This window comes from Salvelinus namaycush, chromosome 1 (genome assembly GCF_016432855.1).
Source record: "Salvelinus namaycush isolate Seneca chromosome 1, SaNama_1.0, whole genome shotgun sequence".
NCBI lineage: Eukaryota > Metazoa > Chordata > Actinopteri > Salmoniformes > Salmonidae > Salvelinus > Salvelinus namaycush.
In genome coordinates, this window is record NC_052307.1 from 64,535,082 (window position 1) to 64,554,021 (window position 18,940).

The following is an 18,940-nucleotide window of genomic DNA, read 5'->3' on the forward strand; positions in this document are numbered from 1 at the left end:
GTTGAGTGTATAGTGCATGGGGAGCCTCGAGGCAGACCGGTAATGTTCCAGCTGAATCTGATAGTATGGTAGGGTGGGACAGAACCTGTTCTGACTCAGCTCTGTCTGCCCTGCTCACTCCCACTATCTGAGCTGACTTTGAACTATTTCAACTATTCAATCAAAACCAGGTTTCCCAAATCGATTGAGAAAAATCTAGGTGTGTCAGTATGCTCCGCACTTGCACTTTACAACTAGCTGGCCATGTCTGTCGACGTGTGTGTTCCAGACAGTGCGTTTCTCTCTTTGAGAATGGGTAAGTGAGCAAGTTTTTAAATTGGCATTCTCAGCGACTGTGAAGCAGCGCCCTTCAGGTCCCCTGCTGTGCCCGAGCTGCCACTCTCCCCCTGCGGGCATATTCAGCACCACCTGGCTGCTCTGCCTCCTCTTCCTGCTGCTGTCTGTGTCTCTGTGTCTCACCTACACGGGTGACCACTGGGCCCAAATGCTCTCTGCTCCCCTACAATAAGCAAAGATCTCTGCTTATTCACTCCAGGCAGTGTATCAGGTTTAATTTACTCCAATAAGAGTGTTACATCATTTCACTGTCACTTGTGTCAGAGTTGGAAACAGTACATCCTCAATGCCATGGAAATCCTCACCATAGTCCTGTTAGTTTGTTGGGTGGGATACAGTGTGAAAGACAGAATCCTCCATGGTGTGTACTGTATGTAATCTTGATGAGTGGTTTTACTGTGTTCTTAGGGAGCTCCGGAGGTATCTGTGAGAAGAGTAAGTTGTACTCTGATGGGAAGAAGAAGTCTCTGAACACCGGCATCATCACGGTGCAGAACTACGCCTCCCACGTCCCCCCCAAGGTCTCCCACATCACCTTCGCACACGAGGTTGGACACAACTTTGGCTCTCCGGTGAGTATTCTGTCCTGGGCCTTGTCTGGTTCTAGTCTGGTCTTTTATCTCAGTGCACAGCTCTAACCAGATCATACTGCACATGCTAATCAGTTGTATATACTTGAATACCACTTTGTTGAGATACTCACCATAGGATCTCTCTTGGTTTAAAGTCCCAGTAGTGGAGGAGTCTATGTTAATGCCCTCCTGAGGGAGGAGAGGGATGCTCATTGGCTCCCTATGAACCTCTTCCCTATGGTTTGACAGCATGACTCTGGGACAGAGTGCACCCCAGGAGAGTCCAAGGCCCAGGAGAAGAAGGAGCAGGGGAACTACATCATGTACGCCCGGGCCACGTCAGGGGACAAGCTCAACAACAACAAGTTCTCCATCTGCAGCGTGAGGAACATCAGCCAGGTCCTGGAGAAGAAGAGGGGCAACTGCTTTGTGGGTAAGTGCCGTCTTTCTGAGGCTGTGTGTGTGTGTCCGCACATGCACCTGCGGGCGTCCATCTTTGCATATGCAAAGGAAGTGTGGGTGCGCTTGTCATTGGAATGGACATCCAAGGTTATGTGTCCTCTACTGCATCTCATCACTCCTTCCTGTGTGTGTTTGTGCAGAGTCTGGCCAGCCCATCTGTGGTAATGGTCTGGTGGAGGCAGGGGAGCAGTGTGACTGTGGTTACAGTGACCAGTGTAAAGACGAGTGCTGCTACAACGCCAACGAGGCCGACGGCAACAAGTGCAAACTTAAGCCCGGCAAAATCTGTAGGTAAGTGGCCAATAATGTACTACAAAATGTTGTTGATTTTATGGTTAGTACTGTTGAAGTATTTATTGAATATAGTATTCAACTTGTTTCCGTTTCTGACTTAGTAAAAAGGAAGTTGAAGCTGACTTGGTGTGTGTTCTGTGTTGTCAGTCCCAGCCAGGGTCCGTGCTGTACACCTACGTGCAACTTCAAGGGCTCCAATGATAAGTGTAGGGAGGAGTCAGAGTGTGCTGAACAGGGCATGTGTAACGGAGGCACTGCCCAGTGCCCCACCTCTGAACCCAAGGCCAACTTCACCGCCTGCCATGGAGAGACACAAGTCTGCCTCAACGGGGTATGGTCTAGCTCTCTGACCAAACGTGTGTTGAAGTGCTTTAAATCATGACAATGGAGCATAGCTGACACTCACCCTGTTTTTCCCTTTCCCTCTCCACGTCTCTGTCGACCAGGGCTGCTCTGGCTCCATCTGTGAGAAGTATAGTCTGGAGGTGTGTACCTGTGCCAGTATTGAGGGAACAGACGAGACTGAGCTGTGCCACGTCTGCTGTCAGGAGAGAAGTAAGTGTCTGTTATTTACCTGTTACCACTATCATCGGCCCATTATTGACCATCCGTCCCAACATGACATGCATCTTAAACCACCAAGACCCTGCAAAGACTGGGACTGTCCTGTTAGCAGTGACCTCACAGTGGTGTTCCCCGTCTCCTCCCCCACCCTGCAGTGAAACCCGACACCTGCAGCAGCACGGGCTCCGAGAAGTGGGCCAGCTTCTTCAGCAAGAAGATCACCACGCTGCAGCCAGGCTCCCCCTGCAATGACTTCAAGGGTTACTGCGATGTGTTCATGAGGTGCCGGCTGGTGGACGCAGACGGCCCCCTGGCCAGGCTAAAGAAAGCCATCTTCAACGCAGAGCTCTACGAGAACATTGCAGAGTGGATAGTGGTTAGTGTCCCAGGCCCAGCCAATGTCCTAGTTGTACTGTAGTTACCTGTGTTGTTCAGAATATTAGTTCACCCTACTGCTGAAACTGTCACTCCCGTTGGCATTAAAACATTTTCAGGAGCTAAATACATCTCAATTTATAAAATGTTCTTACCAGTTTCAATATGAAAGTTGTCAGACACTGAAAAAATATGACTTTGCATAATCTGTGTTCCAGGCTCACTGGTGGGCAGTGTTGCTGATGGGCATTGCTCTCATCATGCTGATGGCTGGTTTCATCAAGATCTGCAGTGTCCACACACCCAGCAGCAACCCCAAACTGCCCCCACCCAAGCCACTGCCAGGTACGTTACTCCTCAACACTGGGGGGGGGGAACATATCTCCCCAGCTAGACTGAAGATGTGGGGGAAACAAAATATTCATAGTGTAGCATAGTATAGTGTAGCATAGTATAGTATAGCGTAGCATATGTGTTTGGAAGAAGTGTAACTCTGGTTCATTTTATGCAAGCAGGTATGTGTGTGAGTATTATGATGTTGAGAGCAGTGTGTTCGTGTCTCCCATGCAGGCACGTTGAAGAGGAGGAGACGGCAGCAATCGAATGGCCAGCAGCCCCAGCAGCAGCGCAACCAACGCCAGCCCAGAGAGAACTATCAGTTGGGTCAGATGAGACGTTAAGACACTGGGCCCCTCTTTGCCTTGGTTCTTCCTAGTGCCTACAGTGGGAACACTTCACTCCAAAGAGTTACCTGTACCATTCATTGCAACCACCCATCTGCAAAACTAACTGGCAACAGAACTGATTTCAATAGACAAGACGTACAGTTCCAGGACCTAACGGACTCACTCAACACCACTGCTCTGGGAGCCAGCCGAGCTGTCCTTCACACAGCTGTAAGCAGAAAATATTTTAGGAAAGCTCTTGGCAATGACGGGAAGAGAAAATGACTGATTTCTGTTGTTTTTTTTGTTTGTTTTTTAATGGAGTGCAGGGGAGAGCAGCAGCATTGTGGTAATGCAGCCTCTCCTCACCTCCTTTTTAGCGTCTTTCTTTCATCTGTTTTTCCTTTCTGAAGTGCTGCCCTCCTGAGCAGGAAAACAGGACTGCAGGTCACATGGGTTTTTGCTGCTATGCAATGCCAGGATGTGAGACATTGCAGCAGAAGAGACTAATTTGCCAATGTAATTATTATTTTGTAATCAAAACATGATAAGAAAAAATGCACAGGCTTTTATTTCCAAAGCATACATGTTCTTTCTGCGTGCAATTGTACAGGTATTGAGATATCGATTTTTTTCTTTGTATCATATGAAATCGATTGTTTTCCTGCTGTCTGATAAAGATTATTTACTGTTTTAATTCACTCTCTCAGGATTAATAAAACAAAAAACAGCCCTATCTGTCACATTTAGAAGCTGCTGTGGGGTGGATCAGAACAGACCTCGGTTATCAGAGCATGGAGGGAATGTAAACATAAAGCTGAATGTGATTAAAGCAGGGTATAGAGAGGCAACAGAGTTGTAGAGACTGTTGTGATATTTGGATGTGATATCGGATGATATCATTGGGCTGGTGGAAGGTGTCATTTTCAGACAGGTTTGCTTCTAGAGGTGCAGTTTGGGGATGCAACTGTAGCTTTTAAATTTTTTACTTAATTATGACATATTGTTCGCTTCAGCTATTTTTTTCTGACTCAATGCATTGATGTGAATCACTGAACCACTAAATACAGCAGATGTACCTTGTCTATTGATCATTCCATGTGAGGGATGGATGGAGAAAGGAGAGAATCTTCAATGCTTTAGCATACAAGGCTGTCCAAGGGCTGGCTGGTGCTACACCTCATGACTATGCCACTGAACGTGGTCACATCATATTCTTCAAGTCACAGGGCCTTGGCCAGAGCCTGCGAACACAGGCCAGGGTCCATGGGGGGCAATATTACAGAGGGCATCACAGACAGTCACTGTACTGGTCTGGACATGCTCTCACCTAGCTCGGCTGCCCTCACCAATGTTGTTACCTTAATAAAACGCACAGTCTTTAAGAGCTGACCTGGGAACAACTGAATGCCCTGTTACATACCAGTTTGAAGGCAGCTAGAGGAATCTTCTACACTTATGGCATGCATTAGGAATGTGATGAATGGTTTGCCAGATGAAGATCCTGGATGGCTTTAATGTGATTGTTTTTTTGTTTTTTTATTTTATTTTAGCAATTCAGATATTTGTATATGGGGGAATTGAATCGATAAAGTCCTACAATGGCTTAATGTCTGAGTGTCCAGCTATGCCAAGCTGTTACATATGAACTGAGATTGATAAGGCTACCAATTACCTCTAACTTTTCTCCCTTTGGCTATCATTTCCATGTCGTGTCTCTCCTATGATGCATATCTGTGTTGCATGTCCTGTCTCTCTCCCTAACCCCACATCTCTATTGGAAGTACATAGCTTTGCTCTGGGGATGATCTCCACCAAGAGACCTATATGTCATAGTCTGTGGTTTGTGTAAAGACATAAACAATGTGTCTGAATGGAGTTGAGTCTGATTCTCCTGAGCCCATTGCAACTCCACAGTCTGTCTGGAGGTCAGTGGGGTTTGTAATGTATTGCTGGCTCGGAGCCATGGAGACCAGGACAAAGGCAGGATATCCAAAGAGACTCTGTTTTTCAGCTTAGAGTGCTGAAGTCTCAGGAGGCTTGAGGAAACAGATTGCAAAAATGACACTGCTTGACTTCAGGTGTCTTTTAGAAGGTCAACTTGACTGACTGACTAGGGAGAGGAGAGGATGTGGGATAAATGTACTGTCCTGTTTGTTGTCCTGTCTTTGTGTGGCAGGTGTTGAAAGTCTTTCGAAGCCTGTTACCAAGGTCTCTCAAATGAGTTTATCAGAATGAACATAGACTAGTACTCAAGGTCAGGAGGTAACTCTAAGTCCTTTTATTTTTGATGACTTTGTTTATCCCATTTAAATGATGTGACTATATTGATATTTTATGACTGATTCTGGCCCATTATGCCTTATCAGGTAGGTAGACCCTAGGCAGTGTGTCCTGGAGCTTAAAGACAAGCAGGCCTCTTCACATATTTATGCCTTCATTGTTTCCTCCCAAAACTGGTCAATATTGAATGAGGAAAAATGGCTCGTCTATGTAGCCACATACAATGTCTACAAGAGAGCCTCTGAAATGGAAACAAAACTGATCTAACATGTCTTTCTCTGTTCTTTCTGTTTGGTGCTGGTGGGTATGGGTTTGTGCTGGATAATAAAATATTGTTTCTCATTACCTTTGGCATTTAGTAAGGCTCATCGGAGTGTGGTCATCTTACATTCATTCTTCTCATTGTGTTTTTATTCCTGTGGTAAGGTAATAGGTGGGTGTATACGGGGCGGTGCCTGGGATTTACATTTCTGTCTTTAATTTGTCTTGCTAAAAGTTTTGAGAAGAGCGTGCTCTGAAATGTAAACCGAGAGAATCCAGAATGGGAAAAGTCTAATACTGCTGTCTGATTTTAGAGTGTGCTGTGTTTTATACAGTATCTTCAATTTTCTTTACGATTTTTCTTTCTTGTTTCTGTTTCCCGTTCTACTCAAATTTAAACATTTTACTAAAATTGCTGAAAGTATTGTGCAAATGTTTTTGTTTTTTTTAACTACTTGAAATGCTTTAATAAAAATAGACTTGATCAAAAAATGTTCAGAGAATGGAAAAGAATGGCTGAGAAGTCATTCCATGGTTGGTTTGTTCATTGTCACTTTCAGTGGATGAGCAAAACAGAAGGCCCACTTCAAGATATCACACAGCTTGACTAGGCTATCGTCCAAGGAAATCAAGCTCATAAACTCAGAATAAAAAGAAAAGTTTTACATCTCGCTAAATCTGAGGGTGGTTTTAACCTCCCAGACTTGGAATTGTATCAACTCGCCACCCAAGGCTTTTACTTGAGACATTGTTAAATGCACTAAAAAGGAACCGTGGGTAATTATTGAAGATGTGCATGCTCACCCCCAGAATCTTTTCACATGTCTATTTTTCAAAGGATAAAGCTAAGAACATGAACAACTTCATAGTTAAGAACACTATAACGATATGGAAGAAAATGGAACGGATTCTACAAGAAACAATCTCACTAGCAAAAAAACAACCCTTGAATAGCTTTTCAGTATGTACTGATAATAACATGGAAAACTAAAAGGTATAGAAATCGTAAATTATTTGATAATAGGACATGTATTTCTATGACAGAATTAAAAATAAATTTTGCACTGACCGATGTAGAAATGGTCAAATGCATGCAATTTGTAAACTAATGTATTAAAAAGAGATCAAATTCTACAGCAGAAGGAGAGTCATATGTCTTAAGTGTAAAACTAACAATGGTTCAATAATCCATATCTTTTGGGAATGCAATACAGTCCAAAAGTAATGGGTGGAGTTAGAAAGTTGGCTGTCAGAAGTCTTAATGTAGATGTACTTTTTGGTTCATATTTCAAGACCTGTCATATGAGGGTGTAGTGAGATACCCAATGGGTTGGATGATAGTCTTCTCCTCAATTATTTTGAAATATACCAATTCTCCATCTTTAAGACAATAGAAAAATCATATGGTTCATTATCTAAATATATTAAAGAGCTGGTTCAGGCTGGGCAGGTGTGATGCCATTGATGTTCGTGTGCGTCTAAATGTTGTCTTTTGTATGTTAATGTTTTGTATTGTTAAAAAAAAAGGAAATCATGCTAATTTTCTTATATTGGCAGTGGTTTCTGTGGATGATTTAGTCTCTAGTTTGGATTGTTTAAAGTGATGGGGACATTTCTCAGCAGCATCCAATATAGGGGATAATATAATACTAACTCCCAAGGTTTTTTCCTTACAACTAATGACATATTTCTCATTATGTTGGAACACTGTTTTCTATATCACACAGCCCCAAGGTAGCCACAGCTCTAGTAAAATCGTAGACCCAGCTACCTTTGTACTTCCTCAGCACTGAGAGCAGAGGTAATTGCCTAAAGCCTCCCTGACACTGCTCTCTGCATTCTAATCTTCACAATGACTTCTCTCCATTTCTGCCACACCAGTTGTGTGCTGAAACTCCCAATCTTTGCCCCATGTTTATCTTGCCCAACAGTCACTTGAACATGTGAAATAGGGCTCTTCCTTCAGCATTAAATTGATTCCATTCATTGATTTATTTGATGATTTATCATGTCTCCTCTTACACTGAAAAGTTTGTGCAAATATATAGCTTTAGTGAGATGAACATGTATCATATCCCATGGGACTGTAGCAGAATTGGTAATCAAAATCAAGTACCCAGAAAGTGTGTCAAGTGTTTGTATATGCAGTTTGGGTTGATAATACAGTATTATAAAAGGCTGTAAAATAAGCAAGTGGATGTAATCAGGGTATCAGTATGCAAAGCTATGAGGGGCTATCGGCTATGTGAAATATAACCATGGTCCCTGTCTAATCAGTGTCCTGTTCTGCAGATTGGTCTTATGCCTGAACACTGCAGCCCATAAGGGGGCAGGCTGTCTGATTGGGGCCTGCTGCAGATGCACAGTTGCTTCATAGCACCGAGCTATCTCTGGGCCAAAGCTCTCTGGGGAAACCAGGGGGACAGTTTGTCCAGGATAGGATTTCATTTCCCTCAGACACAACTGGGACAGGGGGAGCAGTCCTGCTGTGTGCTGGGCCGTCTGATCCAGTCTGGTGTCAGACAAATAGCAGGGGTCTCATTAGAAAGGGAGAGGGAGGCCTGTGAATGAATCCTAGGGACAGAGGATGATGCTCAAACACTGTCGGCTCGACTGTAGTCTTTGCACCCAGTCTGCTTACCAAGGCTATGGCTGTTGTGTGGGGCTCAGTGTGTGAAAATACTGTGTGGCCAACAAAGTCTTGGGATGCTGCAAATGATTAATTTATCTCTGATGCAGTGTGCCCATCAATTTACATGCCTATTGGGAGTCAGTAAAAATTGAGATGGAAAAGGCTCCAATTAGATGTTAGGCATAACAGGACAAATGAAAAGTGGCCCCGGGGCAGAATATTTTTCCAACAGGCATTAGTATAGTTGGTGATAAAAAATAAAATGTATGAATATGACTTTGTGTACACAGGTTGTGAATCCTAATTTGTACAAAATATTATATTTAGAATTACTTCTTTGCAACCATTTGAAAATATCTGTATAACATTTGAATCTTAGTAAAAATTCATGATTGTCAAGATTTTTTAAAATAAATATTTTTATATAAATTAGGTTGGAAAACAGATACTGTTGTTGGAGAAAATTGAAATATTACAAACCAATGTTTTATTTAGTCAGTGTCTCAACTTACTTTTGAGAGTAAGAATAGTAGAATACACCAGGTGGTTGTGCATCAGCAGTTTTTAACTTATGTCAGTCACTTGATTGGCTGACAATTACCCATGTCAATTCTTAGCTGGCTAGACTAACTACCAATCTATATAAACTTGTAGTAATCGAATACCGACTGGGCATTCAGGGGACCCCCATTGATTTTGATAGTCATTCTCACTCATATTATCATGGCATAAGTCATGGCAAAATGTGTAGAATTGTAGGAAATTATTTTTTTAAATAGCAAAAATGTATCTCTGCCCTATAGCAAAATGGGTAGAATTGCATGAAATTAGGTGTGAAACTGCAAAAATATACATATCTGCCCCATGGCAAAATTTGTAGAATTGCATTACATTTGTTATAAAATGGCAACATTTTCTTTCTGGCCCATGGCACAATGTGTAGAACTGCAGGAAATTAACTGTAAAACATAACATTTCCTGTCAGCTGTCACTAAAATGTTTTGCGGTGAGGAGGGGAGACCCCAACCAAATCTTGTTTAGAGGCCCCAAAAAACTAGAGCCGGCCCTGCTGATCGAAGTATCCGACTCAAGACAAATGCGTTTTTCTTCTGCGCTGTTTTTGAGCATTTTCTTCACAGCGTACGAAGACATTCTCTTGCGATGACCGAATGTATATTCCATCACTTGTCTGGGCACAAAACGTCGTCCTAAAAACAGAGTTGTACATGATCAGGTGTGTTTCCGCCAGGGTAATTTCTGATGATGAAGCCTATTGTATTGTTCTGTAATAAAATTATTGGTTATACTTACCATAACAATAAAATTACCGTCCGTCGCCACGAAACTATATTTGACCAATGAGAGGAAACCTACGGTGGCTCTACTGACAAGCAGTGGGCTTGTGGCGCAATGGATAACGCGTCTGACTACGGATCAGAAGATTCTAGGTTCGACTCCTGGCAAGCTCGTGCATTTTGTCTATGTCTGAATGAAATTTGGAAATTAGCGATATCTTGTGAATTTGTGCAGAGTGTCTTTGCCGATATGCACCATAAATTTATAGCTCATATATACACCAGTAACGGTGATGCGGAATCAATGGGCGGATTCGATTATGCTGAGTCGCGGGGTTACCGGTCTGTGACACGTGACGTGAACGGGCAAAAGCGGTGAGGGAGGAGCGCCCATCTCAAATCGAACAGTAGTCGAGTCTACGCTGCTCGATCATGTTGTCAACAAGGCAGCATGGTGCGTCGTCCAGAAACATTCAACATAACTTTTCCATAAAATATATGTTCGAATTTTCTAAGGAGTTTTAATTGGGAAGGCAGATTCATAAAATAAAAAGCAATCACTTTTGCAGGTGAAAACACTGAATCCTACTCATTCCTCGATGTACTTAATTACATCACTTTTGTTTTGAGCCGACTTCGGCGTTGGTTTTGAACGGGGGTCACGCCAGGGAGGCAGTCCGATTCCAAATTTCACCCGGTGCAAAACACCCATAACCGGGCGCCTGGCCCAGATTAATGGAATCCCCTCAATGTCCGCAAATTTTATGCGACCAATGACCATAATAACCAATCATATTGCCGTCTGCTACCAAGTATCCAGAATTTACCAATCAGAGGGTAGTTATGGTGACTTGTCATTCAGTAGCGGGCCTGTGGGCCAATGGATAACGCGTCTGATTTAGGATCAGAAGATTATAGGTTCGGCGCCTAGCAAACTCGGTCATTTTGAGTGAGATTTGAAAATCAGCGACACTTTGTCAACGTGTGCTATCTGCAACATCAACAGTTCGGATTAGGCGGAATCAAAGTCCAAAACTGTAACATGCGTTGAAATTCAAAGTGAGGAGAAAAGTAGATCCACGATAGATAACTTTCATAATTCACACACCAGAGGGCGTCAATTGACATTGAAATAGTACTTTTCGGGAAATACTATACTGTAGGCCTCAAACAGACAAAAATGCTTGTACTGTGTGGTTCAGTATACTGCTGATATTGATCAACTCATAGTATACATGATTATTATGGTATTTTGTGGTGCTTGTTAGAAAGATTGATATTTATAGCACAGCATCTCAAGGGTGGAATGGATGCTGCACATGCAGTGGAGCCTATACAGCCTTGACCTTTAAGATTTATAATGTGCTCTTGAATTAATTTACAACGTAATATGACATGGAAATCCTGACAACTAAAACACAGCATCCAACAGCCTATAGGCTAACTGGTGCCTCTGTGATCACTCTCTCATGTAGCATACAGTGTATTTTCCATAACGGGGGCACTATGACAAGACTCCACTATGCCCCACAAGCCTGTCTCTGCCTGTGTATACCCATTAGGATTACGTGCCTTTCACTATCTATTTCATTATTTATTTATCTTTAATCTTGTTATATAACGAGGGCTGTCGTCAGCGTGCCTTATCACAATTAGTGTTACATAACCTTGCCATCCAGAGAAAGCTGAGCCCCTCTGGTAGTTCATAGCTGGGTGACTAACGAGCCAAACGGGCACGTTAGCATACAGAGCTCTCAGTGTCCCCCCCGCTCCCTTCTCACCTACCCACCCCCACACCCATTCCTCAACTAACTTTATTGATCTTTATTAATGCAATTCAATCTCACACCCTCCTTGCCCCCCAGAGAGATGGATACCCACCTATTTTGTGTCTCGCCTGCTTTGACACGGATTTTGCCCACGGTGAGCTTGGGCCTCATTCCCCCACTGCTCCAGGAGTTAAAGGTCTGCATCTTGCTCCACATATTGTTTACAACACTCCCCTCCCAGCGGAACTTCAGCATCACCAGGGTGATCAGAAAGGTGTATGTCTTATTGCCTGAGATCTCCTCGATGCTGAGAGAAAGAGAGAGAGGTTAGAGAGAAGTACATTCACCTTGATGCATTTCCTCAGGTTTTTTCCCAGGTTTCTTTCACACGTGGACTGCAAGTAATGAACCTGAAAAGCAGAAGGAGGGTTTGACTATTGCATTGTTATTTATTAGCTGAAACAGCTGTGCATGTGAAATAACCATAGTCTTGGGCAGCCTCTTTTATAAGGACATTCAGGGGTGGAGGTGAGGAAATACAATATTTTCATTCCCCTCCAGAAGTGTGACAGTAGGGAGGAAAAACCATGTGACTCTCTACTCTTAGTGTAGATGCACGTGAATCATTCATTAGGCGATATAGAGCAGAATGGGATCAAAATGTAGGTTGGCAGGGAGAGTGTTCCTTTGTGATGCACACACACATCAATTATTGATATCTCCCTCTCCATTTATAGTCCTATTTCATTCAGAGGTATGAGCTGTTTCCATGTACTTCCGTTACTGCTACCCTATGTTGTACAGGGGCAGAGTGAGAGCTGACTGGATGCAGTCTCTAGTGAAAGTCTACAGACCCCTTGTACAGTCTTCACATTTAGCTGACTTTAAATTCAATCTTAAAAGGGATTCAATTAGATAGATCTACACAATCTAATTCTAGAAAATCTTCTAAATTAGTAAAACAAAATTAAGATGTATCGATTGTCTTCACACCCCAAAGTTATTACTTGGTTGAAGCACCTTTGACAGCCGCTACAGCTGTGGATAAGTTTTAATAAGATTCAACCAACCTTGCACAGCTATGGCATCATATATATCCATAGTTATTTTGTAAAAATTGCTCAAGCTCAGTAAATTAGGATGGGAATCATTGATGGACAGAAATATTCAAACCTTGTCTCTGATTTTCAAGCAGATTTAAGTCAGGGCTGAGACTGGACCATTCAGGAACACTCAATATACACTGCTCAAAAGAATAAAGGGAACACTTAAACAACACAATGTAACTCCAAGTCAATCACACTTCTGTGAAATCAAATTGTCCACTTAGGAAGCAACACTGATTGACAATAAATTTCACATGCTGTTGTGCAAATGGAATAGACAAAAGGTGGAAATTATAGGCAATTAGCAAGACACCCCCAATAAAGGAGTGATTCTGCAGGTGGTGACCACAGACCACTTCTCATTCCTATGCTTCCTGGCTGATGTTTTGGTCACTTTTGAATGCTGGCGGTGCTCTCACTCTAGTGGTAGCATGAGACGGAGTCTACAACCCACACAAGTGGCTCAGGTAGTGCAGCTCATCCAGGATGGCACATCAATGCGAACTGTGGCAAGAAGGTTTGCTGTGTCTGTCAGCGTAGTGTCCAGAGCATGGAGGCGCTACCAGGAGACAGGCCAGTACATCAGGAGACGTGGAGGAGGCCGTAGGAGGGCAACAACCCAGCAGCAGGACCGCTACCTCCGCCTTTGAGCAGGAGGAGCACTGCCAGAGCCCTGCAAAATGACCTCCAGCAGGCCACAAATGTGCATGTGTCAGCATATGGTCTCACAAGGGCTCTGAGGATCTCATCTCGGTACCTAATGGCAGTCAGGCTACCTCTGGCGAGCACATGGAGGGCTGTGCGGCCCCACAAAGAAATGCCACCCCACACCATGACTGACCCACCGCCAAACCGGTCATGCTGGGGGATGTTGCAGGCAGCAGAACGTTCTCCACGGCGTCTCCAGACTCTGTCACGTCTGTCACATGTGCTCATGTGCTTTCATCTGTGAAGAGCACAGGGCGCCAGTGGCGAATTTGCCAATCTTGGTGTTCTCTGGCAAATGCCAAACGTCCTGCACGGTGTTGGGCTGTAAGCACAACCCCCACCTGTGGACGTCGGGCCCTTATACCACCCTCATGGAGTCTGTTTCTGACCGTTTGAGCAGACACATGCACATTTGTGGCCTGCTAGAGGTCATTTTGCAGGGCTCTGGCAGTGCTCCTCCTGCTCAAAGGCGGAGGTAGCGGTCCTGCTGCTGGGTTGTTGCCCTCCTACGGCCTCCTCCACGTCTCCTGATGTACTGGCCTGTCTCCTGGTAGCGCCTCCATGCTCTGGACACTATGCTGACAGACACAGCAAACCTTCTTGCCACAGTTCGCATTGATGTGCCATCCTGGATGAGCTGCACTACCTGAGCCACTTGTGTGGGTTGTAGACTCCGTCTCATGCTACCACTAGAGTGAGAGCACCGCCAGCATTCAAAAGTGACCAAAACATCAGCCAGGAAGCATAGGAACTGAGAAGTGGTCTGTGGTCACCACCTGCAGAATCACTCCTTTATTGGGGGTGTCTTGCTAATTGCCTATAATTTCCACCTTTTGTCTATTCCATTTGCACAACAGCATGTGAAATTTATTGTCAATCAGTGTTGCTTCCTAAGTGGACAATTTGATTTCACAGAAGTGTGATTGACTTGGAGTTACATTGTGTTGTTTAAGTGTTCCCATTATTTTTTTGAGCAGTGTATATTGGTATTTTGGTGAGTTTTTGGCATTAACATTTGTGTAATTATCTAGCTGAAAAATATAACTCTATCCCAGGGTTAGGTCTTCAGAAGACTACGGTGGGTTTTCCTCTAACTTTTTATCTGGGGTTGACTCCTTTCATATTTCCTTTGATCCTGACAAACTCCCAGTCCCTGCTGGTGACAAGCATACTCATAACATGATGCTGCCACCACAATACTTAACATTACAGAGGGTTTCACTCTGCGTTATGTTGTATTGGATTTGACCCAAGCCTGTAGTTTTTAATTTAGTTATTTTATTTGCAGTGTTGTGTTGCAGTATTACTTAACGGCCTTGTTGCAAACAGAATGGATGTTTTTAGTGGAATTTTTAACACAAGCTTCCTTCTTTTCACTTTGTCATACAGGCCAGTAATGTGGAGTGAATGCAATGTTGTTGATCCTCTGTATTTTCAAGTATTGTGGTGGCAGCATCATGTTATGGGTATGTTTGTCACCTGCAGGGACTGGGGAGTTTGTCAGGATCAAAAGATATATGAAAGGAGCAAAGCTCAGATAAAAAGTTAGCGGAAATCCTGTGTCAGTTTTCTGAATGTATAACATACAAATGTTACCCAAATGTTAATGCCAAAGACACACCAGAATGGCTTTTCTAGAGGTGTTGAGCGTTCCTGGTCCAATCTACATTCTAACTTAAATTTGCTTGAAAATCAGAGTCAAAGTTTAAATATTACTGTCCATCAATGATTCCCAACCAAATTTACTGAGCTTGAGCAATTTAATCAAAAACAATAGACATATGTTGCCCTAAGAGTTGTGCGAAGTTGGTAGAATCTTATTAAAAATTATTAACAGCTGTGATGGCTGGCAAAGGTGCTTCCACCAAGTATAACTCTGGGGTGTGAAGACATATACAATCAAGACATCTTCATTTTTTATAATATTTATTAATTTGGAAAATGTTCTTTAATATTCTTTCACTTTGAAAATGTGGAATAGGTCTGTAGGAAAAAAATCTAATTTAATCACTTTTTAGATTTAATTTTAAGGCAGAAAAATGTGAAGACTGCAAGAGGTGTGTAGACATTCACTTGGCACTGCATGTAGAGACTTGAACACTATAGCCCCAGTGTACTGTCTGTATGAAAACTCAGCTCATGTCAGGGCCTAGTGTGGTGTGATACTCACAAAGTGATGGGCATTTCAGGGCTGTCCTCCTTTGTCCCAGTGAGAGAGATGGTGAGAGTGGGCTCAGTCTTCTCTATCTGGTTGACAAATTGAATCCTGAACTGGTAGTGGTAGACTGCAGGGAGAATACGAGAGGAGAAGTCATGAAAGACGACATGGACAAGACATACCAAATATAAAAGTGCATAATATCTTCATCATCTCTAAACAATGTTTTGAAACTGAACCTATGTAGCTGCTCCAATATATACTACCATTCAAAAGTTTGTGGTCACTTAGAAATGTCCTTGTTTTTGAAATAAAAGCAAATTTTATGTCCATTAAAATAACATCAATTGATCAGAATTACAGTGTAGACATTGTTAATGTTGAAAATGACTATTGTAGCTGGAAACGGCTGATTTTTAATGGAATATCTACATAGGCGTACAGAGGCCCATTATCAGCAACCATCACTCCTGTGTTCCAATGGCACGTTGTGTTAGCTAATCCAAGTTTATCATTTTAAAAGGCTAATTGATCATTAGAAAACCCTTTTTCAATTATGTTAGCACATCTGAAAACTGTTGTGCTTATTAAAGCAGCAATTAAACTGGCCTTCTTTAGACTGTTGAGTATCTGGAGCATCAGCCTTTGTGGGTTTGATTACAGGCTCAAAAAAGGCAGAAACCAAGACCTTTCTACAGAAACTCGTCAGTCTATTCCATGCTATTCCATGCGAGAAATTGCCAAGAAACTGAAGATCTCGTACAACGCTGTGTACTAATCCCTTCACAGAACAGCGCAAACTGTCTCTAACCAGAATAGAAAGAGGAGTGGGAGGCTCCGGTGCACAACTGAGCAAGAGGACAAGTACATTAGTGTGTCTAGTTTGAGAAACAGATGCCTCACAAGTCCTCAACTGGCAGCTTCATTAAAAAGTATCCGCAAAACACCAGTCTCAACGTCAACAGTGAAGAGGCGACTCCGGGAAGCTGGCCTTCTAGGCAGAGTTGCAAAGAAAAGCCATATCTCAGACTGGCCAATAAAAATAAAAGATTAAGATTTACCAAAGAACACAGTCACTGGACAGATAACTCTGCCTAAGAAGCCCAGCGTCCCGGAGTCGCCTCTTCACTGTTGGCGTTGAGACTGGTGTTTTGCAGGTAGTATTTCATGTATTTAAAAAATTATGTTTTAAGCAAAATAGTGTTTTTTAGACAACTGCAAACTTCAAGGAGTAGGCCATTCAAGGAGTTGGTCTGATGGTGCCCTCTGGTGTCATCGGCCTCCCCCTTTCTTGAGGAAACAATAGAGGAGCAATAGAGAACAAAATACGAAAGGCCCACCCCCCCACTTTTGCCATGTCATGAGGATACCTGGACCACATATTAATATGTGCCTTTTGTTAAATTAATCAGGTGATAAATGAAGCGCATGATGGGAGGACACACACTGACCTACCACATACCTGCTGAACTATCACATTACATACACAGGGGTTGTCTCTCCTCTAGTTCTAATCATCCCGTCAGGTTGGTTCAGGACTTTCTGGTTCAGGCCCTGGAGAGGGAGTGGCATGTCTCCATGGTTACAGAGCCCCTCCCCCTGGTCATACACTCCTCCCCCAGAGACTAAATGCCTGTTGCCCTGAGATACAAGACACACACACACATTGCTACTGGCTACACCCCACCCACACACACACACCCTCGGATGATCACGAACACATAGACACTAGTGGACTTACTGGCAGACACACACATAACCTACGACTCAGAAGATGAGGGAAGGGAGAGAGACTGTAGCAGCCATGGTAAGGAGTGTGTAGGTGAGGGAGAGGTCAGTGTGTGTGAAGGTGAGGGAGAGGAGTGCATAGGTGTTGGGGAATACGTGCTGCGTCCTTCTCTACTGCCTCAGATGCAGATACTGAGAGAGGAGAGAGAATACAGAGAGAAAGAGGAGGTTCTGCATGGTGTGAGCGGCCTAGTCTTTCAGAGAGTTCACATCAGTCCCTGGTCCCCGCCTGCCTTCCATCAGCTCCTCGTCTGGGGAGCATGGCCCAAAGCCTCTCTGTCAATCCCTGACCTGCGGCAGAGTCTGGAGCGTCTGCTGACCCCCTACGGGCTTTCCCTGGCTGAGGAGCAGGGGTCTCTGTGGCTGGCGGCCGAGCCAATGGGCCGGCTAGGCCGGCTGTGGGCTGATGACCTCACTGATGACGTCAGTGTGCGTCTGAACCTTGACCTCCTGGCGTCACTGGTCTACTCAAATCAAACTTTATTTGCCACACTTTACCGTGAAATACTTATTTACAATCCCTTAACCTGTTTGGGCTGCAAGCCCTAAGTCGGGATCAATATGACAACAGCCACTTCAAGTGCAGGGCGCGAAATTCAAAATATATATATTTTTTAATATTTAACTTTCACACATTAACAAGTCCAATACAGCATATGAAAGGTACACATCTTGTGAATCAAGCCAACATGTCCGATTTTTAAAATGTTTTACAGGGAAGACAAAATATGTAAATCTATTAGCTAACCACGTTAGCAAAAGACACCACTTTTCTTACTCCATCAGTTTTTTACTCCATCAGTAGCTATCACAAATTCGGCCAAATAAAGAAATAAATAGCCACTAACCAAGAAACAACCTCATCAGATGACAGTCTGATAACATATTTATGTATAGCATATGTTTTGTTCGAAAAATTTGCATATTTCAGGTATAAATCATAGTTTACATTTCAGCTACAATCAGAAATTGCACCGAAAGCAGCCATAATATTTACAGACACCAACGTCAAATACCTAATTACTCATCATAAAACATTTCTGAAAAATACATAGTGTGCAGCAATTGAAAGACAGGCATCTTGTGATTCCAGACAATATTTCCGATTTATTAAATGTTTTACAGCGAAAACAAAATGTAGCGCTATATTAGCGTAGCCACAATAGCCAGAAACACTTGGGCGCCCACGACCAGTTGACATGCACGACAGATATATGAAATAACATCATAAATTGGGTCTTACTTTTGCTGATCTTTCATCAGAATGTTGAACAAGGTGTCCTTTGTGTAATAAATACCATTTAAAATAACACAAGCATATTGCTATTACGTTGTTATAACTAACTTCTTTCAAAACAGGGTTTCTCACAAACTCATAAGCAGATACTGAGACCCACACACACCCAAGGACAGAGGGCTGGCACAGACCTTTCATAAACACTGATAAGGCCGGAAAGGCCTTGATCAAAGGGGTGCCTGGGTCTGCATTTCACGAGATACTGAGACACACACACACCCAAGGACAGAGGGCTGACGTAAACCTTTCATAAACACTGATCAAAATAGGAACATCTACGCACACACAAAATCTCCTGTTTTAGCTGAACATTTGGAAACACAGAACTCTACTACCAGGCCCTGAAGGACGACACCCAGATCGACAGGACCAATC

General features: G+C 43.2%; 2 protein-coding genes and 1 non-coding gene across 3 annotated transcripts in view; 2 read left to right on the top strand and 1 right to left on the bottom strand.

Annotated features, from left to right (window-relative positions):
- The window catches only part of LOC120047253 (disintegrin and metalloproteinase domain-containing protein 10-like), a 92,065-nt gene extending 85,755 nt beyond the window's left edge, over positions 1 to 6,310 (top strand). The window contains exons 9-16 of the mRNA XM_038992785.1: positions 745 to 908; positions 1,158 to 1,341; positions 1,511 to 1,661; positions 1,812 to 1,995; positions 2,111 to 2,219; positions 2,384 to 2,604; positions 2,822 to 2,948; positions 3,174 to 6,310. Of these exons, the coding sequence (XP_038848713.1) occupies positions 745 to 908; positions 1,158 to 1,341; positions 1,511 to 1,661; positions 1,812 to 1,995; positions 2,111 to 2,219; positions 2,384 to 2,604; positions 2,822 to 2,948; positions 3,174 to 3,283 (1,250 nt within the window). The 3' untranslated portion in view covers positions 3,284 to 6,310. The remainder of the gene's footprint in view (positions 1 to 744; positions 909 to 1,157; positions 1,342 to 1,510; positions 1,662 to 1,811; positions 1,996 to 2,110; positions 2,220 to 2,383; positions 2,605 to 2,821; positions 2,949 to 3,173) is intronic.
- A 2,604-nt stretch (positions 6,311 to 8,914) lies between these two features.
- Positions 8,915 to 18,940, bottom strand: part of LOC120047264 (hepatic triacylglycerol lipase-like) — a 30,586-nt gene continuing 20,560 nt past the window's right edge. The window contains 3 exon segments of the mRNA XM_038992795.1: positions 8,915 to 9,652; positions 11,621 to 11,815; positions 15,493 to 15,607. Coding sequence (XP_038848723.1) covers positions 9,532 to 9,652; positions 11,621 to 11,815; positions 15,493 to 15,607 — 431 coding nt within the window. The 3' untranslated portion in view covers positions 8,915 to 9,531.
- Positions 9,841 to 9,913, top strand: trnar-acg. Its single transcript has one exon. It is a non-coding gene; the product is annotated as a tRNA-Arg (tRNA).